Genomic DNA, 25,556 nt, shown 5'->3' with positions numbered 1-25,556 from the left:
GGCTCGAACTCACGGACCGCGAGATCGTGACCTGGCTGAAGTCGGACGCTTAACCGACTGCGCCCCCCAGGCGTTCCGCCCCCCCTTTGGTTTTACATGAAGTGTGTTTTCTCATCTGTGTTATTTGTCTTACCAGGACAGAACGTTCCCATTGTTTTCTTTATTAGCTAAAGTTACAGATCAGCTTGGCGCCTATTCCGGCAGGGGCTTTAATTCTCAAAGACAACAGTTGCAAAATTGGATGCTGCTTTCCTGGCTCCTAGCTGTTGTCATTGTTCTTTGTCACCCTAACTTGGGGAAATGCCATATTGGAGGTTTGATAGGACTGAAACAGAGTAAGAAATCTAATTGTTTCTCTGTGTTCTGTGCTGCTTCCTTGGAATAGCTCCCTCCCAGCTTCCAGAGCATTCTCTTTCAAGACCTTGCCCTTTCATGTTGGCTGTCCAAAGTTACAAAATTCCATTATCATTATCTGGAGAGCAACATTTATCAAATTTGATTCTTTTCACGTTGGAGAATGTTAAAGCATTGTAAGAAAGTTGCTACAAGTGTGTCCTTCACTGAACTAGCCTAGTGTTTTGAATTGTTATTATTGAATTATTAAAGTCTTTGTTTCTCTAGAACTTTTTCTAATTGCCTGCAGAACATTTTAATATTCTCATTCCTTTATTCTGTCCTTTTACATTTTGGGAAAGAAAAGGGAATGCCAAGTTTTAGCAGAACTAGATAAGCATTGAATTCCAAGAGGTCAAAAAAAAAAAAGTTAATGTGAATTACTGGCAAAAATGTCTAAGATTTAGCTGTAGCCACTTATCTATGATTAATGGAAAAGGACTATTTTTTTCTATTTGGTGTTTTAATGAGTAATAACATGGTGTGATGGAAATAATTTGTAAGTATAAATTTAAATCTGAGTTTGCAGAGGCCCAGAATGTCCAGAGTCAGAAAACACTGACCCAGAAGCAAAGTGTAGCGGAGTCTGTTAAAACCTGTCATGGTAAGGGGCATCAGATCTGACCTACTAATTTTCAAAAATCACTAGGTATGCAGAAATGGAAATTAAATCACCTTATCACCATCCTTATTCTAGTTATCTTTTGCCTTGTAACAAATCACCCTAAATTCAGCAGCTTAAGACAACAGCAGCCATTTTATTAAGTTTCAGTGGGTCAGGGGTTTCTGGTCTTGTGCAGCTGCAATCAGATAGTCAGGCATTCTCATTATGAGGCCAGTCTGGGCTGCCCGGCAGCATGGAGGCCTCTTGGCAGGCCGACCAATTACATGATGGCTAAAGGCCTCAGCTGCAAGGATTCCAGTGAGCAAGATGGGAGTTGCATCATTTTTTCTGACCTGGCCCCGGAAGCTACATCTCTTAGTCCTGTTGGCCACAGGTGAGGCACAGACTCACCCAGATTTAAGGACAGGGCACTGGATTCCGTCTCTTGATAGTGGACTGACAAGTTTCTGGAAGAACATGTGGCACAGGAGCTATTGATATGTGCATCTTTGGAAAAAACATTCTGCCACGGTCTGCCCCCTGGCTGCAGTAATTCACATCTCTTCCACATGCAAAATATGCTTTTGCCCTTCCAGCACCCTCTGGAAGTTCTCTTCCCATTAGGGTTTCAGGCTCAGGCTCAAAGTCAAGGGCCTTGCCATCTGAATCGGGTCTGGGAATTCAAATGAGGCTGCTCGGGACCAGTTTCCACAGGTACAGCTCCTTGAGGGCTGTTCCCAGTTACCTGCCGAACACACACCCAAACACAGCCGGAGGACAGGCGTTTTAAAGGCCTGCCCCATAGGGGAAGAAGGAGACACACACAGGTCCCATGGAGATCCTGGAATTTAGCCAGGTCCCTGTTACCAGTTCCTGTTGTGTGGTTGTGTGGGGTCTGGGTTGTGCTCTTTAAGCCAGCTGTTTCCATAAGAAAGGCCAGTATTTGTAGCTCAGTAGCCTTTTCAGACTGCTTCCTGCCCATAAATTTGAGGGATCCGAAGGCTCCTTTCATTTTGTGCTATTTTAGTCTAACTTGGCAGTGATTTCATAGTACAGGTATCTAAAAAACTGAATTTTCTGTGAATCTTGATGGGTTTGTGCCATTAGATGGGAGCCAAGGTCTGAGGGTACATTGTCTACCTTAGGCTCCCCCTGAGACTGCTGAGGGACAACACCCACAAGGTCTAACCCACGGCTTAGAAGCCGAGTTATTTCATGCAAGTTTCTATAAGGTATGCTCCTGTAAGATCCTTAGAAGGCCTTAGGTCTGTTTGAAAGTGTCTAGGGAGCATTGCCTTAGATCTTTCTGAAATCTCAACAAAGTGTCACACAGCCACACCCTGGATTTGATCCTTGCTGGGAAGCCATTTCTTAATTTCGAGAATTGCTTGACATCAGAAGAGTCTGGGAATGAGGAACGGTTTTATAGGTAACAGTGTGTTCCTTAGCTCATATCTCTCTGCTCACATTTTATCATAGGGCGCGAGCTAAAGCCGGGTGTCACTTTAAGTGTTCTGCCTGGAAATCTCCTTAGCTAGATCACTGCGTTCATTAGGTACATTTCCATCTCCCACGTTATGGCAGGTAGCAACTCTGCCAGACCCTGTCACTGTGGAGCGGGGGTCCTCTTGTCCTTTCAGCTTCCAGTAACACTGTCCTCACTTCCCTGTAAGTCCTCACTGTCAACCTGCCTGAAACAACAGTCGTTTCATTATCGTGCACTGTTTTTGTGCATCAGGAATATGGGACCGGCTTCTGCTGACTCCGGGTCCCCATGTGTTCGCTTTGAGAGTGGTGCCCACGCACTTGTGCGGGGACGGAGCCCCCAAGGAGGACAGGCCACCTGCCACAGGGCTTGAAGTCCCTCACTTTTAAGGCGATTCGTTACTCACTGGTCAATAGGAACCAGAGCAATTAACAGTACTGTTTACTTCCTGGCCTTTGTCCCCCTCCAGTCCTGGTTCCTCTCCTGCTCTGTTCTCAGGAATCCAGATTTGATCATTCTCTCTCCCCCCTGCCCACTCAGAAGCCTTCTGTTTGCCGCCATCTGAATTCCAAGCCCCCTGACTTGGTGTACAACAGAGGGTGCAAATGCACAGGCCAGATTTATCCCACAGACACATCGTTTTTAGGCTGTGCAGAGGAATTTTTTTTTTTTTTTTTTTTTTTTTTTTTTTGCTTGACATACTTGTTAACATTTAAAAAATCAGGAGCATTCACATAAAAATCCAAATTATCTACTTCTCTGGAAGAGTGAGAAGATCCAGCCCCTTGGCGGCCCCCTTCCTGTGGCTGCAGTCAGCTACTGCTGGGCCCTCCCTATAGGTGGGAGAGGTCCTCTCCAGACCACCCAGTCCTCACAGGGTCTGCTTTCCATTTCCTGCCTGGCTTCTGTAGGCCTCTGAATTTGCCCTTCTTACTGTACAGGCTCTTCACACAGCTTTTCCAGGTTTATTCTTAGCCATTTCCTTAAAGTCAAGTCCCTAGACCCCAGGACCTCGTGAGCCAGCCACGTTACCTGAGTCAGCAGAACTCGGTAAGTTCTTACCTTCTCTCCTGCTGGAATGATGTCTCCGCTTTCCCTGCCCAGTGAGCCCTTACCGTCCTTCACCAGCAGCCTTCCTCGTGGTCCCGCAGCGGATGCCGTCCTCTCTTTTGCAGTCCCACAGCGCTGGTGTCAGTCTTGTAGTACTCACATTTTATTGATGTTATTAGTTTAAATATCTGTCACCTCTCTGGATTGTGAACTACTCCATGGTGTGGATTTACATTGAATTTATCTTTTGTCTAGAACTTGCCACCAGAATAGGTATTTAATAAAACTTTGTTGACTGAATGAATAAATAAGTGGTGTTTTAAAAAGGCTGAGCCAAGGGGTGCCTGGGTGGCGCAGTCGGTTAAGCGTCCGACTTCAGCCAGGTCACGATCTTGTGGTCCGTGAGTTCGAGCCCTGCGTCAGTCTCTGGGCTGATGGCTCGGAGCCTGGAGCCTGTTTCCGATTCTGTGTCTCCCTCTCTCTCTGCCCCTCCCCCGTTCATGCTCTGTCTCTCTCTGTCCCAAAAATAAATAAAAACGTTGAAAAAAAAAATTAAAAAAAAAAAAAAAAAGGCTGAGCCGAGCTCTCTGCCCTGAGGGAGTGGACAATTCAGTATGTCATCCATTAAGTGTAGTACGGGATAGAACAGTATACAGTTGCAGGCAGAGATACCCCTTGGGAGAATTGGCAAAAGCTTCTTGCCTTAGAAGAAAAGAGATAAGAGTGTAGAAGGGCAGATCGTGTATACAGGCCGAGGCATGTGTGTAATATACATATGAGAGGGTGGACTCGTGAAAATACGTAATTTGTATATAACTGGACCATGGGGTGTCTAAAGGGATACGGTGGGAAAGAAGTCTTGGACAGGTACTTTGGGGCTAGGGTGTGGAGAGACTTGAATGTTAAGGAATTTGGACTCATAGGCAATAGTGAATTCTTGTCGGTTTTTTTTGAGAAAGTGCTAGTGTGACTAGTGGAAATATGAAGGATAAATAGGCAGGAGGTTAGTGGCCAGGAGATTGATAAGCAGTTTGTTTTAATAAGAGAGACAAAAAAAAAAACCAATGTTGAATGCGGGGTGGGGGTGGGGGGACCTGATCTAGCACAGTGGCAGTGGAGGAGGTGAAATTTGGAGTGTAGCATTTGATAGATTTGGGTTGTGAGGAAGATGAAATGTAACAATGCCAACAGCACCTATCACGTCTTAAGTATTATGTGCGAGACATCATGTTAGGAACTCTATACGACTGTGCCCCTTGGCCCAGATGATGGGGGACAGGGGAGGGGGAAAGAATTTCAGAAGTGTTGTTTTATTTTAACCCAAATGGAAATTTATTTTCAATATTTTGTGTTTGAGACAATTTATAGGAAATAGGTGCCGTATTAGGCCAATATCCAGTGAATGCCAAATGCAGACAGTTTCTATAGACAACTTCTATAGAGAGATGCTTACTAGAAATAATACATTTATGTATTTTTATTCTTCTGGGGTTGGAATGGACCAACAGAAATGTAAAGTTAGACTAGTATTTTTCTATCTTTCACATTTTATTTCCCTCTTATTCTACCAAATAATCAAGGTTCCGAATTATTGTGAACAAAATACATAATTTTCCAGTGACATTTATGTTTATGTTTATTTATGTCACATTAATATTTACAGGAAGTTTGAGAACTTAATTCTCTGCTTTGACCGGCAAGGATATGTATTTCCCCTTTTATAGAAAAACCATCAGGTGCAAAGTTCTAGATCCTGTCTGCGGAATTTATGAGAAATTCCTAATAATAAAGGTAACTTGAAAACAATGGGATACTTTAGTTTCCAAATCTAAACATTAGAACAAACAAGTTTTCTGATGAGTTTGAATATAGGAACACTTAGGGACATAGATGAAATAACAAAATACTTACCAATGAAACTTAACAATTCTATGTAACTGTGTTAATACACATTATACCAAACATTTTTATTTGGAAAATACATCATTTGTTTTCCTTTCTTTGTCTTAATGTTAGTTAGGCTCTCAACTTGTAGTGTTGGCATCAGTCATCACAGATCCAATGTTGCATCATCTAAAACAATTTTTCAGAGTCTGCTGTTGTCACTTTGCATTTTAAAAAGTGGAGGAGCACACTGTGTTTCCTCATGATGCTTTTATAAGAAATGTTAGCCCAGGCCATACGTATCAGTTTGAGTAATATGAAGATAGTTGCCCCCCTCAACTGTACCTCGATTGTTACAGGTTTGGTACGTAAAAGTCCATTTGTGTGTGTTGTTTCCAAAAGTCAAATTTGAGAGGCTTGTGCAATAGAATTGAGATATTTGCCATTGTAAAATATTTATTCCCCGAAGTAACTACTAAGCTCTTGTCAAACATCTTGGTCCAATTTTATAACGTTCCCATAAGGTGAGTCTTTGCACCAAAGGTGTGCTGGTAAACATTGAAAACTGGCATTCTGGGGCGCCTGGGTGGCGCAGTCGGTTAAGCGTCCGACTTCAGCCAGGTCACGATCTCGCGGTCCGGGAGTTCGAGCCCCGTGTCGGGCTCTGGGCTGATGGCTCGGAGCCTGGAGCCTGTTTCCGATTCTGTGTCTCCCTCTCTCTCTGCCCCTCGCCCGTTCATGCTCTGTCTCTCTCTGTCCCAAAAATAAATAAACGTTGAAAAAAAATTAAAAAAAAAAAAAGAAAACTGGCATTCTGCCAGAGAGGGGGGCATGCAAATCCTAATTTGTACTATTTTCCAGTTTCTGTTGTGTCAGTGAGTGCTTGTACTGGGGCCAACTTTACACAGCCAGTGTGAAGTCAACTATCTTGCAGACTTCCTGAAATTTTTAACAGTGGGCTCTCCTGAGTCAGCATGAGCCAGCTCCAGCACAGAGGGAGGAACTAAGGGAGGTAATGCTGGAAAGGTGTCAAAATGAGGCTGGGGGGTTGAGCCTTAGTGAGTGGGTTGGAGATGGCTCACTAGAAATTGATCGGACATTCATAACCCACAAAGCATTCGAAAAACAAGACTGAGAGACGAAGTTTCCAAGGGCATCAGCTTAGAGAGAGGGGAGGCCACTGGGGACCATGTGCTCTCTGGAGGAGACCGTGTCTGGAGGCCGTGTGTGCGGTAAAGACGGAACAAAGAACAGTAGGAGACGGGAGGACAGAGAAAAGTAGAAGGAGAAGCTGTACAGATTTGGAGAGGGCACGAAGTGAAAGAATGGGATTCAGCTGTGTCTACAAGATAACATTAGGGCAACAGGGAGGAGCGTTACATTACACAAGTGTGAAGTCATTAAATCTTGCAGGGGAGAGGCAGCTTGAGTGGCCTGCTGGGGACAGATAGTATTTTGTATGAGATTAAAGAGTGAGGATGGGCTGAGCAAGCGAAGGCTGCAATTAGAGACCGTCTTCAGAAAAATGTTGACAGTGAGAGGGGAGAGGGACCGAGTGACTGCTCGAAGAAGCGAAATCTGAGCCCATCCCCCCTTGGGGCAGAAGTTTAGGAGAGAATTGAACATGTTCATGGTGGATGTGGAGAAGCAGGGCCTGGCTGTAAGTGTTTTGAAGGAATGAATGTGTGTATGGATAAATGAGCACACAGGAGGCATTGGCTTTTAAAGGAAAGGGGATCCATTTTCCTACACACAGGAGGGAAAGAGGCAAAGAGGGAGGAAGAGTGTGAAGGAGCTGATCAGAAACATGTAGAAGTGTTGGGTATAGGCTGGAAGGACTTGGTGCACCCAGGGTGACAGGTGGAGCTGTTTGAAATGACCGGAGCTGGGTAGGATGGGGTTCCCCTGTGAGCCACAGTAGCAGAGCCTGGCCCTGGAAAGTTGGGGTCAGGATCCTGGTCCCCCAGCCTGGCACCATCTCTTCCAGCTGTATGGGCTTGAGCCAGGTGTTTCACTTCCCTGCACCTCGGTTTTCCCTCAGAAAAATGGGGGAGTAAAATGATTCTCAACTCTCAAGGCTACCGTGAAGATTAAGTTAGTTAGTATCTTTCAAGTTGTCAGCGCGTAGTAGTAACTCTCTTCTATAAATAACAGCTGGTATGGGCTGGGGAGAGGGAGTAGGCTAACAACCAGTGATGAGGACAGTGCTTCTCCAACCTGAGTGAGAATAGGAATCACCTGAAGCTCTTGCTAAAAGGAATGTTCTGATTTAGTGGGTTCGGGGTGGGGCCCAACATGCAGCATTTCTAATAAGCTCTCCAGTGATGCTGTTGCTGCTTGGCCAGGAACTCCCCCGCCCCCGCCCTTGAGTGGCTGGGTTGTGGCAGCACTGATGCCCCTAGGCATGGCCAGAGAGTCTCTCTAATGGCACCAGGCAGCATGGCTATTCTCCATTCGCTCAGGGATGAAGGATGTTTGGTGAGCCCCCCTACCCCGCGTTCCTCCCAGGTGTGATTTGTACAGGAGGCAGAGAGGGTGTAGGGTGGGGTGTGCTAAGTGCAGCGTCAGCCGAGTCCACCGTGGGCTCCAGATCTTATAAGGTGGGGGTGAAGCCAGGAGGGCCTGATGGAAGAGGCAGGGGAAGGCTGAGGGCTGGAGAACACAGTGAGGCCAGGCGGTAGGTGGGGGACGGAAGTGTCAGAGAGGTCACAGGAGGCGATGTCAGAGTATGAAGTAGGGGAACAGTAAAATATTCACTGCTGAAACCTGAGTCTACTCTTATTCATTATTTTTGATGATTTAGAAGGCTTTTTGTTTGCTTGGCAGTGTCTCAAGGACATTGTAAACAGCAATTAATTAGAAACATTTTTTTTTTTTTTACACTCTGGTCAGTACAATGCCTGATAAAGGAAAAGTTACTGTGTATTGCTTTCTACCATGTCTTGATCACTTGGGTTCAGGCTGTGGTCAGATTACACGTTCGACAGGTGGAGGAGAAGTGGAGCACAGGATTCCTGTTGATGGGGAAATCATTCCGAGGAGACGCTGAAATCCTGCCTCCAGGGAGAAGTTAATGTAGCTGTGGAAGCAGCTGGCAAGTGCCTTAGAAAGAGGCGCCAGGCAGGATTGGACAAATTCTGCTAAATTTTGGTCACTTTCTCTTTGGGTCACATTCATCCTTTGTTAGAGAAACACACTTTAATTTCTAACATGTTTTAACACCCTGTATGGAGAGCTTACCTGCTGGCTGTCTTCTACTGTCTTTCATACCTTGCTTCCTGTTCTGGTGTCAGGGGCCAGCTGGCCACCTGGGATGTTGTACAGAGATCCTGGGTCCTGATATGTATAGAAAGCTCCTGTTCAGAGGGGCACCCCTGGGAAGACCAGAGAGACCCCTCCAGTGACTTCCCCCTTGTTGCCGCCTTTCCCTACTCGTGGCTGCTTCATCCCCGCTCTGCTTTGGACACATGACCCTGTGGCCACCAGACATAGCCCGAGACCACACTGTTCCTCTGCGCGTCTGAACCTGACTTCTTTTCTGGTGGGAATCAGAACTTCAGTTCATTTTGTAAAAATGGATTTTCATAAAGACGCAGTTTCGAGAAAGGGAAGAAAATACTACTCTCCTCTTCGGAGGTATGACGTGCGGGTGGAACTGCTCAATTGTATTTTATTCCCAGTCTTGGGACTGAATGTCGCTGCCTGTAAAACTTTCTCTAACTTATTGCTGGGCCTGAGGAATTTGTGAGCTTATGACTGAGCCCATTTCTCTGAGAAGTATCGGATTCTTTTGTTTAAGCCTCAGCTACCACCTCTTGGCTTTATTAGATGATCAAATTATGTAACAGAACGAGACCAATGCAGCAGTTATGCAATCCAGATTCTGAGGGTGAATAACTCCCATCCTTGTCATTGTGGACGATGGGGAAGGACAGAAGCCTTTACACATCTTTTGTTTTGTTTTGAAATTTAAAAAAAATTTTTTTTTCAACGTTTATTTATTTTTGGGACAGAGAGAGACAGAGCATGAACGGGGGAGGGGCAGAGAGAGAGGGAGACACAGAATCCGAAACAGGCTCCAGGCTCCGAGCCATCAGCCCAGAGCCCGACCCGGGGCTCGAACTCACAGACCGCGAGATCGTGACCTGGCTGAAGTCGGACGCCCAACCGACTGCGCCACCCAGGCGCCCCTGTTTTGAAATTTTTAGTTGGTAGAGTATTCCTCAGTTCCTAAATAAGAACCCCGTTTGTTAAACTATGTGAAACGTAGTTGCCTTGACTTTGGAAGGTAGAAGTTGTTGGTTGTAGTCCCTGCAAACTCCCTGCAAGGATGTAGCTTCCTCGAATTGCTTCCTGGTCTCTTCAGTGTAGATCAGTGTCCCATAAAGATACCATGAAACCTGGGTTTGAAATGATGTTGCAAGTTCTTTTCCTTTCAGGAAACCAGGAAAGGCTCATTACAAATCTGTATTCTTATTCTTCCTACTCCTGTACCAGTATTTTATGCTACATAGATTTTATAATGTTTTAGTCTTAATTTCTACATTTGTTTGTTCAATATTTATGACTTAAAGGCCGGTGCCGCCATTTCCCTCAATGTCTGAGGTCATCATCTTAGACATTTTCTTTGTCTCTCTTCCGGCAAATAAAACTAGGAGGGAGACAGCCTGGGTTCTAAAATAAAATAGAAGATGCCCATTTTATTGTCTGTGGTTGGATCCTGCCTGTGGAAACAAAACTGTTGACACATCTTGTAAACAGAGAGGAAAAAGGGGCATAAACGAAGTTTTAAGATGTAAAGCTGTACTCTCTCTGCTGTTGGAGGGATTTCCTTAGCATAACCTCTTAAGTTTTAGGTACTTGAAGAATACCAATTTGTGAACTGTGCTTCATTATTGCAGTTTCAGTAAAGGTAGAGTTTTGTTCTATTTCTGATAACAGTTTTCCTTGTTTTCTCACTTCTTAGTTAATAGTATGTTTTGTGATAGATGTGGCTTTACATTCTTTTAATGTAGTCATTAACAGATTTTCCTGTACTATCATCATGATTAGTATTGCTAAGAAAATAATTTTACAATATATGTCAATAGAAAATCATTTTCTCTTCCCCTACCCATTTCTTTGTAGTTTTAAAGAGCAGTCTGTTCTGAAAGTGTTGAAGTGAGTTTCAGCATTTTCTCCATACGGTACTTTGCCAGCATCTATAAAGCATTATCATTAGAATAGGTCATTTCCAATGACTCAGAATATGCAAATGGAAAAAAATATCTTATGTCAAACACAGAAGGGGTTGTTTCAAATTCGAATTAGTTTTTTTGGAGTGGAGAGAAGCTTCCCCCCCTCCCCCCATTAAGCATAACTGTGTTACTTATGAATAAGAACTTTTTACTTTTGAACTTTCCATCCTGGAGTTCAGATCTTCTAGACCAAGTGGTCAGGCTTGCTTTTACAGATTCCACAGGATAATTCCTTTAAGTCAGACCCACCCCCGAGCCTGTTTTGATTATGAATTGACATTGATCAAACGTGTGTAAATACTTAACCTTACATTTAAGGTCTGTGGCATTTCCCTCAGGATTAATGAGGCTCCCATGATATAACCAACTAGTTTGTATTATGGAAATTAGGCTTTCTTCACATCATAAGTCTTTCAAAGTCTTCGCAGGATGTTTTTAGACAACTTCCGTTTCACGGTTACCATTCAGTGGCATAAGATTTGCATTTGAATGGGAATCTCAGGGCTTTTATTCTTGCCTTAATTTCGTCCCTCTAGCCTTGTGATCTTCTTCAATCTTCCATCACTTTCCGGGCCTGGGCCTTCATTTCCTCATCTGTAAATTGAGGGGGTTGGACTAGACCCTATCCAGGGTCCCTCTCCCCTTGAAGTTCCTCTGAATCAGTGGATCACTCACTGGCTGTTACGTTCACATGTTCGCTGCTACATTGCTTTGTTCAGTTACATCTGAATCTGTTTTTTTTAGCGCAAATTACTTTGGTCAGAGGCTCATCATTCTCAGTCATCCTGTCCTTTTAAAAGTTTTGCGTTTTCAACCACACAGGCATTTGAAGAAAATACCCCTGAATCACATCTACATCTCTAATCACAAGTTCAAATAAACTTGAAATCCTTGCAGAAGACTGTTATAACCTGTTTGGATGATCCGGCATGGCTGCTGATTATCTTGCCATGTTTCTAGCAATCCCCCAAGTCTCAAAAGTGTTACAAGGTGTGTTAAGAATAGTCTGATGCTGTTTCGTTTTGCTTAGGTAGGTTGAGCAGAATCTTGGGAAAACAAGTGTGAGGTCAGGTTCTGACAAAGAGCAAGGTGGCAACAAAAGGGTATTTGCTTTTTTGATGGAGGCTTTAGATTGCTGATCAGTCCTAGACTGAGGTGTTTCATTAGGCTGCCTGACTCCCTCGCCTTCCCTCTGTCAGCAGTCTGCTGCTTGCTTGCGTTTCCTTAGGCAGTCTTGAAGCTGATCACATGGCCTTTAGTGTGTAGTAATTAACGAAGTATTAAATGAAGCAAAAGGGAAAGATGGATTTGATCCCTGTGGCTGACGCACGTGGTATTCTTCCAAAATATTTTGCTCTTGGTGTATAGTAATGTGTTTCGAGAACACAGTATCTTTGGAAAGAGGATGAGTGTGGGAGTCTGCAGGCTATGTAGTCTTTTGGGGGTATTAACTGCTCTGCCTGAATTCGTAACCACTCAAGGTATTTCCAGTGTAGGTGTGTGCTGTGCGACCCAACTAGCAGCACCAGCGAGCACTGTTCACGTTCTGCTAGTGAAAAATCTGGGCGGGTGTGTTTTGATTCAGGTGAGAAGAGTTCCTGGGTCAAGCGGTCACCTTCATAAAACTGAGGACGGTGACTGGGAGTGGAGTGACGACGAGATGGACGAGAAAAGTGAAGAAGGGAAGGCCGCTTTTTCTCAAGAAAAGGTAAGTGATGTTGACGATGGTGAGCTAGCCTGTGCACAATTTATGTTTGTGGCATTTTGTGTGTGCACGTATTAATGGATATGCAATTGTTTTACAGTCCCGAAGAGTAAAAGAAGAAAATCCAGAGGTGAGTGGTGGTGATTTATTTTAACATTTTTTTGCCACCTCACCATCCCCCCCTCCCACGAGCCCCCCTCCCCCTTGCAGTATCAGAGTATGATCCATTTGGGGAGGAGACATCAAAATTTCGTCCTCACGGAGTAGTAGAAAAGAAAAGGCATGTAGACTTTGCAGGTCCTGATACTGTCTGAGTTACTTTTGGTCTTTGTAACTTGGGGCCGCTTGTTTTACTCTCTCAGCCTGTTTCCTCCTCTGTTAGATGGTAATGACCAATCACACTACTTTTAACTTGCTGTGAGCATTGGATAAAATCATGCACACGAAGCACCCACTGATTGCTCAGCTTAGTTGATCTCAACTCTTGATATTACTGTCATGTAGAAAACATAATAGGCATTCAGGCAAAGTCTCTTCTAGATTTTTGGTTTATAGTAAAGCAGATAATTAAAATGGTGGGAGGCTCTAGGTTGAGTGTGCTTTACAATCTAGTGGGTAACTTAGTAGGCAGGAAACACTCTGATCAGCTTCCCTTTGAGAACTGGTCACCTTTTGATTAACTTTACTTCTTCCATCTGGTTAATTATCCTAATGCTAATGTCTAATGATGTTCAGAAGACTTGCTAATTCTCCTAGAGAAAATTCGAGCATATTTAAATAGCTCCAGATATTTTACAGACCTCGTAATTAATGTGTGCCTTGATAAATTCTCATCAAGGAAACCGAAGACTTCGGGATACAGATGATATCCATCCCAACTTTTTCTTTTGTTTTAACTAGCAGACGCTTCCTTTTGATGAAGTGAAGTAAATCTTAGATTCCACTACAAGGGGCCAGCTGGACTTTCTGAGAAGAGTACATCCGAGCTACAATCTATTGTTTCCCTGTCATTCTCCCTTCCCTCTGGTCTCTCCATTCTTCATGCCACACCGATAGGCCTTGCCTAGGGATTTCTCAGTCTGCCTACCTCCCACTGTTAACTGTCCTTCAGTTCCTGTTTCTTCCTGTGTTGATCATAGGAATTCATCTTGTCATTTTGTGTATAAAAGATAAGGTTTGTCAAGGAAGTTATCTCCCTCTGTTACAAATGATGGTGAGGACTTCCACAATAGGACCCATTGGCCGCACACATGTGCTGGTTTCTAGAACCATCTTAACCCGGTATCGTGCACTCTGCCCTCTTCTGCCCACTTTGCTGTTTTACCTACAGTGAAGTGCAGAGTCAAGGTTTTTCATCTCTTTCCTGGAGTGTCTCTAACTAAAAGTGTCAGACCTGCTTAGAAATAGAACAAAATAACGTGATTTCGGGTAGCATCGTGATTCAGAAAGCATTCATTTTGGTTCACTACAGGACGTCTTTATTGGCATGTTTTCACTGAGTCCTGCCTTAACCTGGTATAGACTGAGGGTTGTGGGTCCTTCCTCTTGAGGATTTGTGAAGTTTATTGTGACAGTATCCTCCTATGTGCTTGTTGAAGTGGCTTTGATAACTGATCTGTTATGTGGATACTAGCAGTATCTTTTTGGCAAGAATGTTTTCTGCATACACAGGAAAGAGAGTAATGTATAGCATGCTGTCAGTCATCACTGTCGACCTTCTTGGGTGGGATTTAAAAGTGTTAGACACTTCGCCGTGTCTAGACTAATTTGATTTCCCAGTGATATACGTCTGTTCCCGTATGAGTTTATAATTGAGGAAACATGAAACCTTACTTTTGTGAAAGGTTCATGTCTTTGAATGTGAACACTTTCACCAGATTTTAGGAATAATCAGCCCTACCTGCTGTTGCACGGCTTCTCAGGCCATTTGTTTTGTTTTGTTATCTTTTTTGTTTTTCACATTTCAGTAGCTGGCATTTCAGTATCCTGAACTGTGTTAAGGGCAGATACAGTGATGGTTGCTCTGTCCTTTCAGCTTTTTAATTAAAGTAGCCCCGTCTTGCCAACCACCCAAATTCACTTGTGTAAGTGAAGCAAAACGTATTTATCTATTACAAAGGGAATTAGAACTGTTGAATATGTAAATGGGCGACAAATGTGTGCACACATGCACATATATATACCTACTGTGCACACTGTTTTAAGAGGTGTTGGGGATACAACAGTAAAAAAAAAAAAAAAAAACATGAAATCCCTGTCTTTGTGGCACTTACATTTTTTAAATTTTATTTTATTTATTTATTTTGAGACAGAGAGCGAGGGTGAGCAGGGGAGGGGCAGAGAGAGAGGGAGAGAGAGAGAATCCCAAGCAGGCTCCGCGCTGTCAGCACAGAGCCTGACGCAGGGCTTGAGCTCACAAACCGTGTGATCATGACCTGAGCTGAAATCGGGAGTCAGATGCTTACTGGACTGAGCCACCCAGGTGCCCCATTGTGACACTTACATTTTGATAGGAGCAAGTAAAAAACAAGCGACAGACTTTATAAATCAGTACATTATGTGGTTTGTTACAGTGGAGTAGGAGCAATGGGAAAAAATAGAAAGGTGTGGAAAGTACAGGGAGTGTGTTAAGGGACTGTGATTTTTAAATGGGTTGGTCAGAGTAGGCTTTATTGAAAGGGACACAAAGACTTGTAAAATGTGTGGAAGAACTAAACAAAAAATCCCGAAGAGCCACTTTTATTTTGCTACCTCTCCTGCCCCTGTGACTGTTCCTTCTTTCCATAGAGGTTTTCAGTTTACAGTATTTTCTTCCAGCCTTTTTTTTCTCATTTACATATAAATATGTAAATAAAGAAACCTGTATCATATTAAAAGTGTGAATGGGATTATAAAAACCATAAATTTATTTTTTTATTGAAGTATAGTTGATGCAGTGTTCTGTTCATTTCAGGTGTGCAACACGGTGATTCCACAAAAATGTCTTTCTGGTTTTTGCAACTTGCCTTAAATCTTGGAAAATCTTTCCACGTTAGTTGTTGTAGATCTGCCTCTATTTTAACTGCCGAATAGTATTACCTTGGATGGATTGAAGTGATTTATTTAACCACTAACTTTGTGAACATTTAGGTGACTATTATAAACTGCATTCCATTAACATTTTGTGTACGCATTTTAAGGAGCACATGTGCAGGTTAAGCATTTTAAAGAATTTATTTTTTTTAATTAATTTTTTTTCAACGTTTATTTATTTTTGGGACAGAGAGAGACAGAGCATGAACGGGGGAGGGGCAGAGAGAGAGGGAGACACAGAACCGGAAACAGGCTCCAGGCTCTGAGCCATCAGCCCAGAGCCCGACGCGGGGCTCGAACTCATGGACCGCGAGATCGTGACCTGGCTGAAGTCGGACGCTTAACCGACTGCGCCACCCAGGCGCCCCAACATTTTAAAGAATTTAAAGAACCGTGGGTTTTCGTTTGACAAAATCTGGTTTTGGATTTTTCAATAGCTGCTATCAAAAGCTAAACCACTTTAAATATCTTACATTTTTATTTGTCAATTATATCTCCATAAAGCTGAGACTAAAAAAAAAGCAGCACCAATTTATATAGCCTCTGACAGTGTACCTTATACCTTTAAACATCTTTGAGGATGAAAATGCTTATCTGTGCCAAGTGGCACGTTTAAATGCCAGTGTTTACGTTTTGATAAGCTTTTCGAGAATGCTCATCATTTAAATCACAGTTTATTTCCTTGGCTGACTGGAAGCTACTGGAAGACTGGGCTAGTATTTTATTCATATTTATGTTCCCTTTGCATCTAGTAGACGCTCTCTCCATGTTCGTTGGTGACATGAATACCCACACACTGAAGTGAACATTAAACAGGTGCCTGAAGAAGCGTATCGTATTTATGAGTAGGTCAGAAGTGAGCAGAAAAATCCAAAGATGCCATTTCATTGAGCTGAAGTTCAGAGAAGGTAGCCTTACTTAGTAGTTACATTCAGACAGAGGAAGATAGTCCAATAAAAGAGGGGGTGCTGTAGAAATGCTTAATTTGTAAAGGGCTGTTTGGCTTCCCTAGGAAGGTATAAGGCAGAATATCTAGGTATTACAGGGTTTGTTGGAGAAGATTAAGAAGGCCAGGGTGGGGTGTTTGTCAGGGGGGCCTTGGGAAGATGTGCTTGGTATTGGGCTGTACCAGGAGATCCTCCTAAATCCGAAAGAAAATTTCCAGTGTAACCTGTAAAGTTCTAGAGTTGTACCGCTCATCTTGAGGTTCATAGCCCAACCCATTTAAAAGCTGGTCCTCCTGTGTTCCTAACTGGACATTTTAGAAGTAGCCTTGCAAGGTATTAGTTATGACCTGCCAGTAACTCATAGTTTTTTATAAGTAGGTAATTCATGCTCATTTCATTTATTTATTACTGTATTCCACTTGGATGTGGAAGCCAGTGGTAGAACTTCATGTTAATAATGCAACGGTAATATTAATAATGAAGTTAATGGAGCAAATACTTAATCTGTGCCTGATTTTTTACACGAAGCAGTGCTAAGTACTGTACCATTGTGGGAATTACACAAAAACAAGGCAGAGAGCCCTGCTCTCTAGAAACTTCTCATCACTTTGGAGGTAGGGGTCGGGAGTAGTATTTGCAAGACTGGCTTCCTCATGTGGGGGTTTCCTATTTGCCATCCTAGCTTTTGTAAAACCTTTCATTTATTATCTCATTATTGATCTTTGTTGACCAGTGATATGGGAATCTGTTTTTGTCAGATTCTGAAAATAATTGATACATGTTTTATAATCTTTTAAAATCAATTTTGCCTTATATCCTCATTTTCTACATAAAAGTAAAAATGCCTTTATCTTTACATTCACACTTCATTTGGGTTTCCTTTAACCAAGGGAGACATTTGCTAAGCCTTCTACTAAAGAAGCATTCTTTTTTAGCACAGCCCCTCTGTTAGGTGGCATGAAAACATATGGTTTGTAACCCTAGATTCACATCAGAAAAGCTGAAAGCTTTAAAAATGCAGATGCCCAGAACTAGCCCTCAAATTATGATTTGGTAGTTGGGGCTGAGGTCCAGGCAAGTCTGATTTTCAGAAAGCTGCTTGTGTGATTGATACATGGCTAGGATCAAAAGCCACTGGCTAGGAAAACCACACCAACTGCTCTGAATCCCAAAGTCCACACTGAAATCCGAGAAGATTGTGTGCTCAAAATTTCTGAAGATTTGCTTCAAATATCTGTCTATCAGAAATGTCAAGAAGAAAAGAGAGAGGGGGAGAAGAGAAAAAACTATGAAAGATGATTCAGAGCCCCCTTGGAGAAGCTGTCCTTATTTAATCAGGTGTAATGAAGGCAGGTGGAAGGTTTGTTGACTCAGGCCCTCTCTAGCCCATAAGAGACATATTGAAGAATTCTGTTACAGAATCGAGGCTAGGTTAGTTGTGAAAATGTTGTTTCCTGTGATATTTTGTTCTGAGTAGAAAAGAAATTTGGTGAGGGTTTAGGTTGAGTTAATTTTATAGCGATTAGTCACAATGTGGAAGCTAAATTTATTGCTTGTGTTTACTCATTGCTGTTACCTGATTGCTAAAACTGCCTTTAGCTTTTCAAATGTATTTCTGATGACATTGTGTTTTCCAAATGCCTGTCAGCTCTGATACGTGTTTGTTTTATATCCATTTGTAGATGGAGGCAAAGATTTGCTTTCTCCCTCCAGATTTATTATACTTAGCCTTGTCATCACAGATGGCTTTAACTTGATACCTTTATGCCACCATTTTCCAAAAGATGTTCTTATTTTAAATGACTGGCTTTCTGACTTTTTTGTGATAAAAGCTAGATTTGTGATCAGAAATCTTTCTGTATTTCTGAAAATAACCTTCTATTTTGTAATAATTTTAGATTGCAAGAAAAAGTGCAAAGATGATACAATGTTCCCATACACTCTTCACCCAGGATCTCCCACTGTTAAATTCTTATGTGACCCTGGTGCTTTTGTCACAACTAAGAAGCAAAAGTGTTACATTATTATCAACTAACCTCAGACTGTATTCATATTTCACTAGTTTGTGTACTAAAATCCTTTTTTTGTCTCAGGATCCAATCCAGGATAACACACTGCATTTAGCCACAGTATTTTTAAAAATAGAAAATGAGAAGATTAAGCAGAGCTCTATGGAAAATTAGCAGACATTGTCCCTTTCTTTTCCCTATTCTGGGATCTTTGCCTCTCTTTTACCCAGTTTCAGAGGCCTGTTTCCAGGGTGGTGTCCACCATTAATCTGTTCTTTTCCTCTTCCCTTCCTATCAAAACACCCATTCTCTCAAATGCAGTTCTTTTGATTTTTAATGTTTATTTATTTATTTTGAGAGAGAGCTTGAGCAGGGGAGGGACAGAGGAAGAGAGGGAGAGGGAGAGAATCCCAAGCAGGCTCCATGCTGTCAGTGCAGAGCCTGGCATGGGGCTCAAGATCATGACCTGAGCCGAAATCAAGTCAGATGCTTAACCAACCCAGCCACCCAGGCTTCCCTTGAATGCACTTCTTATAGCAAAAAAAAAAAAAGCCAAAAAAAAAAAAATTCCAGCAAGCAAATTTATATTATACTGTGATGAATAACACCTGCTTAATATGTTGGCTTTCTTGTAAGCTTTTATAATTAAAAATGTATGCCCATTGGGGCGCCTGGGTGGCTCAGTTGGTTGAGCATCCAACTCTTGATTTCAGCTCAGGTCAGGATCCCAGGTTGTGGGATTGAGTGCCATGTCAGGCTCCGCTCTGAGCAGGGAGTCTGCTTAAGATTCTCTGTCTCTCAAGGGACGCCTGGGTGGCTCAGTCGGTTAAGCGGCCGACTTCGGCTCAGGTCATAATCTCGCGGTCCGTGAGTTCGAGCCCCGCGTCGGGCTCTGTGCTGACAGCTCAGAGCCTGGAGCCTGTTTCAGATTCTGTGTCTCCCTCTCTCTCTGACCCTCCCCCGTTCATGCTCTGTCTCTCTCTGTCTCAAAAGTAAATAAACGTGAAAAATTAAAAAAAAAAAAAAAAAAGATTCTCTGTCTCTCTCTCCCTCTTTCCCTCTCCTCGGCTAGCACACTCTCTCAAAAAGAAAAAAAACAAAAAGAAAAAAATTTGCCCCAGAGGGCATAAATAAGCTGAACTGATAGAATTAGGTCCATAATGGTGAAATTTGGAGGATTCTAGTTGGTTGTGAAAGAAGGTGTTTTGTACAGGGAACTTCCCTCTCCATCCCTCTTGTGCATCTCTTCATATTTTCCTGAGGAATCACCCAGATTGCTTGTGCACCAGTGAGAGTCAGAGGCTGGTCCCTTCATTAGGTGCAGGATTACACCTACAGAGTGAGGTTGCACAGGGTGCTTGGGGATCCAGTCCCCAGTGCAGGTAACTAGCTCTCCTTCCTGATCATGGCCCAGGAATAAGGGAGCAGGGCAGGAGATGGGACCTCCCACGGAGGAAGACAAGTTTTCATCTCTAGTAAATGCCATTAAGGTTTTTTCAGTTTACAGTGGTCCCTGGACTAGAGGTGGGATATTCTGTAAGTGCTGATGTGGCTTTTGGTTGTATCTCAAACCTTAAGTGAGACGATGGGATCAATCAGCCTGAAAGATTCTTCACAAAAGATCATTTGGTGTAGGCCCAGGTCCTCTGGCTGGTTAAAGAATACAGGTTGGTTGTTCTTACACTGTCATATTCCCCCAACATTTTATGAAAATTTTCAAAAATACAGCAACATTAGAAGTATTTTACAGGAAACATCTATGTACCTACATTTAGATCCTACCATCACTATACTTGGTTTATCATGTGCACATCTATTCATTCATCAGTGTGTCTTCATTTTCTGATGCATCTCAAAGTAAACTGCAGACATTAGTACACTTCCGCCTATGACTTCATCACTAATATTGTGATGAAGCACAACAATTTTGAGGAAGCACAGAGTAACAATTTCATGTCTTAAACTTTAGAAAACTTGCTGCAAAAAAATTTCTGATGACTTCTGATTGTTTTAGAATTGATAGTAAGCTTAGAAAATAATATGGGTTTTTTTTGTTTTTTTTTTTTTGTTTTTTTTCATTTTCATTGCTGTTCCTCTTGTAGTTTTATTTTCTGGTCTTTCAAGTTTTGTTCAAGGGCAGAGTTCACAGAAAGTAGGGCTCAGAAATACTTTTGGTATCACATTAGGGTTGGATTTCCAACCTTGAGGAAAAAACATAACCTGTCGTTCTGACTTTTCCTTTGGGGAAATGTGTTTTAAAAGTCCAATTACTTATGTATTTTTCTTAATCCAGTGAATAAATCATTCATTAGTCAAAGTAATGATTAAAGGTTAAATGATGATTAAAGGTTACTATCCTAATATCCTTTCATTGGGGAACTTTAACGTTGGACTATGTCATATAGATACAAGACCTATAGAAATTGTGTGACAAGAAAAAGATGATCCTAGAGCATCTTTCTGTTACCAAATTTATCAAATTTAAAATATCCAGTAGTCCATGCCTTTTCACTTTAGCTCAGTGGCTCTCTGAAAACATCAGGAGGATCACCCAGGGCACTTGTTAAAGATACCCATTCTCTCCCGTCTCCCTGAAATTCTGAATCCTAGGCTAGGTGGACCCAGGAATCTTAATCACGCGTCCTAGGTGATTCCAGTACACATCATCAAAGGACAATACTTGGGGAAAAACTGCTTTAAAATTACTTATGTAAAATTGTCTCTGATAAGTGGGACTTAATGTAACCACACTGACCTTAATGTCTCATTTTGGTTTCCTTAAGTGCTGTAACAGTGGCTCTCTTAACAGATGGCGGTGAATGCCAGCAGTATACCCGAGCAAATACGGTCCCTTTCTGTGCAGGATCCTCAGGTATGTTTCTCCACCAGTCCTTTATGTTTGAGGTGATTTGTAGACCTATTTTTAGAAAAACCAACATTTTAGGAAGATAGACAGTTTCGGGGTAATCCATCAGAACCGGAGGCTTGTAAATTCTCTCTTTTTTTAATAGGTATGGAGAAGAGAGTACTGTTACTATTGACCATGATTTTCAGGACCCCCAACCTTTAAATGATAGGTTCAAGAGCAAGGATTGATTACCAGACTGCTTCTGAAATTGTTGGTACTGTGTGAAATAAGATAAGGAAAGAAAATGACTCCCCATTCGGTTAGACTCTAGCTATAAAACAGTATAATTAGTTGATACTTTTTTTTTGGCTTCTGGTTGGATTTTTATAACCTGTTTTCATAATTCTTTTATCATTGAATTTTATGGGCCAACTTATCTCTACAACTTGCCTTGTAAAAATGGAAGTCCACTGACTGTGAGATGCATTTATACTAAAAGTTACATGATGGAAAACATGCGCCGTGAGTCGTGTTGGGTGCTGAGCAGTGCAGGGGTGGGAACATGGACACAGAAGCAGAGTGCAGACCCCCATTCTGGTTTCACTGTGTAATTAGTAAGCAAGCCCTTTTGCTTTCAAAGTCATTATACTATCAAGCATCATCAGCCTTAGGATCACAACTTTGTCCCCCAAATCTGCACATCCGTTGATAAATTCATTTTTATCCTACCTGATGTGTGTTTTATGAAAACAGCTGTATACTGAGGAGAGAATAATGGAATTTCATGGTTGCAGGAAGCCTGTTTTGAAGTCAGACAGCTAGTCCTTGGCCCTTATTTTATAGCCAAAGAAGCATAGGCTTGCAGAAGTTGGCTCACGTGAGGTCATATAACTGGTTAGAGGCAGAGACAGGATTCAGTTTAGGTCTTTTTACTCCATATCAGGCAACTCAGTAAAACACCTTGAGATAAACTTCAGGGACTGGTTGAATGATAAAAGGCAAGTGAGGAATAGTAATTTGTCAGGAAGTGAATAGAATAAGGGAAACAGGAAAGGGGATTAGGATAACTGATATTATGTAACACGTAGTTGATGAGTTGTTTTCATATATTTGTTCTTCCAGCAAACTTTTGAGACCAGTATTATCCCCATTTTGTAAGTGGGAAAATAGGTTCAGGGAATGACTTGCTCATGATTGCATGTCTGGTCAGTGGCAGAGGCAAGTCTTGATCCAAAATCTCTATTTTTCTACTCCCAACAAGAAGGTCTGCTCATTTCTAAGGATTTGTAGGAGTCAGGAGGAGCTATGGAGTAGAGGCATTTGTGGTTGATGATTTATATTTATGGAAATCAGTTCTAGGTGAGAAACACAGGGAAGATAAACAGTGTCCTAATCTACTGGATTCCACTTTCCTTTGCATCCTGAGGTTTAAGGTGCCCAACCTTTGTGTTGGGACTAAATCCCAATGGATATAGTCAGTCAGTGGCTCAGGTTGCAAGATGCTCCTTTAAGATGGCTGACCCTTCTTCCTTGGACTTGCTGCAGCTTATACCAATTGTTCATAGGACCCATGCTACCATTGAGGTTTTCTGTTTGAAAACAGATCTGTTTGGATCTCCAGTTGTGTTGGGAATTAGGCATCATTCCAACCTTCATATAGGGGTATTATTGTGGCCAAATGGGACCTGCCCTCTGTAAAGACCTAGTTTCAAAATTTCCAGAAAGGGTCATGTGAATCAAGGGATATCATGATTGTTTTTCCAAGTTGATAACAGTGTTTGCGGTTTTGTCTTTAAAGGGGCTACCCAATGCTAGCGAAGACTACAGAGAAGCTTCTTGTGCTGTGAACCTCGTTTTAAGATTAAGGTAAATAATATTGTTTATTTTGTATTGCTCTTCCTATAGTATAATATTCTTATCTCCTTCATTAACTTTTCATAATATTAACATAAAATAAAATTGTTAACTTACTTGATTTCTGCAAACAGCTAGTGTATGCTGTATTCCCAGGACTAATGGGTCTTTTTCTAATTGCTTACTAAAGAAGAGAAAGAAAGCACCATATGAGTGTGTCTGCAGGCTCAGTGTACCCTTCATTAAGTTGTTTTTTTTCCCCCCTTGCCTTTTCTTTCTTGGGCTTTTTTTCCTTTAAAAAAATTTTTTACAATGTAAGATCACAGTAAGAGATTTTTAATGAGTTTCTTTCACACTTCAGCAGTCAGTCTCTGACAGAAATAAACCGTGCTTGTACTACAAGTTGCCTGTTCAGAACATTTTTCAGTGGCAGGTTTGATCAGCTACTGTGGAGAAATGACAGATGTATTTTGAAAGAACCCTCCATCTTCTAGGAAATGGATACAAATATGGTGCCTGACAGTGTAGACTTTGTATCTAGTGAATGAAAAGTTCTTTCTGCGTCATGGATTTTTAAATATTGAGGTACGTCATAAGGTGTATATTCTTCGTTAAGAATTTGTCTTAAAACATATTTGCTTCCACTTAATTATAATAAACAGCGTAATTTACCAAGTCGGTGAGATTACGGTCACATTTTTGAAGGTGTTTTAAAGTAAGTTACACATAGGTTCTCCCTTGACAATTAAACAAATAAAGCACATGGCTGATGGACCATTTTCAGAGCTGTGGCTATAAAAAGCCGATTTGTTTTCAAGGTTAGTTTCCAGCCCTCTGAGTTATCTTAGACTGTCAGGGTAGATAATCATTACCATAATCACCCCGTGCTTGTGCTGGTCATTTACAATCTGTGGTGTGTTTTCACACACTTAACCAGGGGGACTGCACACTAAGGCTTGGTGTGATTTAATTCAGAGATAATTTCTGGTCAAGAAGTGAAGCTATTACAAGACTATTTTCCTTCTATTTGAAAGTGTCCTTGATCATGGTTCACAATTAAAATATATTTATTGCTCTCCAAGGAATGAAATAGCCCATTCCTTTTTTATTTGACTTTGGAACCAGGTACTGCTTTCATCTATTTTTCACTTGTTCGTTTATTTTTATTCATCCCACTGATACTTCCGGTACAACCACTGTGCCAGGCTCCTTGTTGATTCCTGAGATACGGTCGTGAGTGAGACTGTGGAGGTTACCATCGAGCCCGCTTGAGTGTGCGGTGTTGGGGGTGACCTTCAGAGCACGGTGGTCCAGTCTCCTACTTTACGTACGCAGGAACGTTCTCTTTAGTGGTACACTAGATATTTAGTTAGCTTCTGTGCATACTTTGACTCTTTTTCCATGGACCATTCCTCCGATACTAAAATGCTTTGTTATGGTTCAATCTTCTTCCCTGAGATTCAGCTGATCTTCCTATTCTGGGCTCCCGTGGGCTCAAATTCTGGCCCTTAGAGCAGATATCAGGTTCTCTGGATGAAAGTCTCCTGGAGAGTGTTTTAAAATGCATACATATTCCTAAGCCTTACCTCCAGATACAGTTTTGCTCTGGGTACTAGAACGATATAGAACAAGGGCATTCCCTTGTTTTTTTGAGAGCCATTTGTGTTTTTACAAGGCTTGTTCCTTTTTCCTAGGCAAAACAGTCCAAGTAACCTTGCGTCTCATAATATGGTTTTATATCCTCCTTACAATCCTAGCCGTTCACCTTTATTAACATTTAGCCTGTATCTGCTTTTGTTACCTTTTTCCTCATGGCTCTGGGTGGTTTTTTCCCCGAGTTTGTGGGTTAGATCCCAATCCTTCATGATCTTAATGAAGAAAGGGTGCTACATTCAAATAAGCTGAGAAACAATGCTTAGTGTCCATCTGTTTATGTACGTATTTCTCCTAAATCAGCCTACATTTTCATTGCTTTTTGAAATAGCTGTGCACTTTGGTGACAGATACAGCATGACCTAACAGCCAAACAAAAGCTCTGATTTTGTGTTTCCCTCTTGGAAGGCTGTCAAGCCTATTTGGAACTGCAACTTGTGTTTTCAAATTCATTTTGTATGTCTTAACATTTGTCACTATTAATCATGAACCTGTTGGCTTTGACCCATTGCTTGCCTCCCCTCCGCCATACATTTCACTCATGATTGTCAGTGTGTCATATTAGTTATAATGTTTGGATACATGTCATTTGCCAATCGGATAAACCTGTTTTTACAGCTTTATCCATGACATTGATTTTACATGTTCAACAGTTCGAATAGAACAGTCTTCTGGCATTTGTTAGAAACCACTCATTTTCTACATGGCTTTCAATAATTGACTAGTATTTTTTGGTATAGGTGCTCAACCAGAAACAAATCGTATTGACTTTACTGCTTTTTAGTGGACATTCAGCTGTCTACTCAGAGGGATA

General features: G+C 41.9%; 1 protein-coding gene across 1 annotated transcript in view; it reads left to right on the top strand.

Moving 5' to 3' along the window:
- STK39 (serine/threonine kinase 39) overlaps positions 1–25,556 on the top strand; it is a 311,613-nt gene that overhangs the window by 159,804 nt on the left and 126,253 nt on the right. Inside the window, exons 13-16 of the mRNA XM_040474668.1 lie at positions 12,240–12,362; positions 12,460–12,489; positions 21,197–21,259; positions 23,034–23,101. Coding sequence (XP_040330602.1) covers positions 12,240–12,362; positions 12,460–12,489; positions 21,197–21,259; positions 23,034–23,101 — 284 coding nt within the window. The remainder of the gene's footprint in view (positions 1–12,239; positions 12,363–12,459; positions 12,490–21,196; positions 21,260–23,033; positions 23,102–25,556) is intronic.

The sequence above is a fragment of the Herpailurus yagouaroundi genome, unplaced genomic scaffold (assembly GCF_014898765.1).
Source record: "Herpailurus yagouaroundi ecotype Mexico unplaced genomic scaffold, PumYag 140, whole genome shotgun sequence".
NCBI classification, from domain to species: domain Eukaryota; kingdom Metazoa; phylum Chordata; class Mammalia; order Carnivora; family Felidae; genus Herpailurus; species Herpailurus yagouaroundi.
This window is presented reverse-complemented; position numbering and strand designations above follow the sequence as displayed.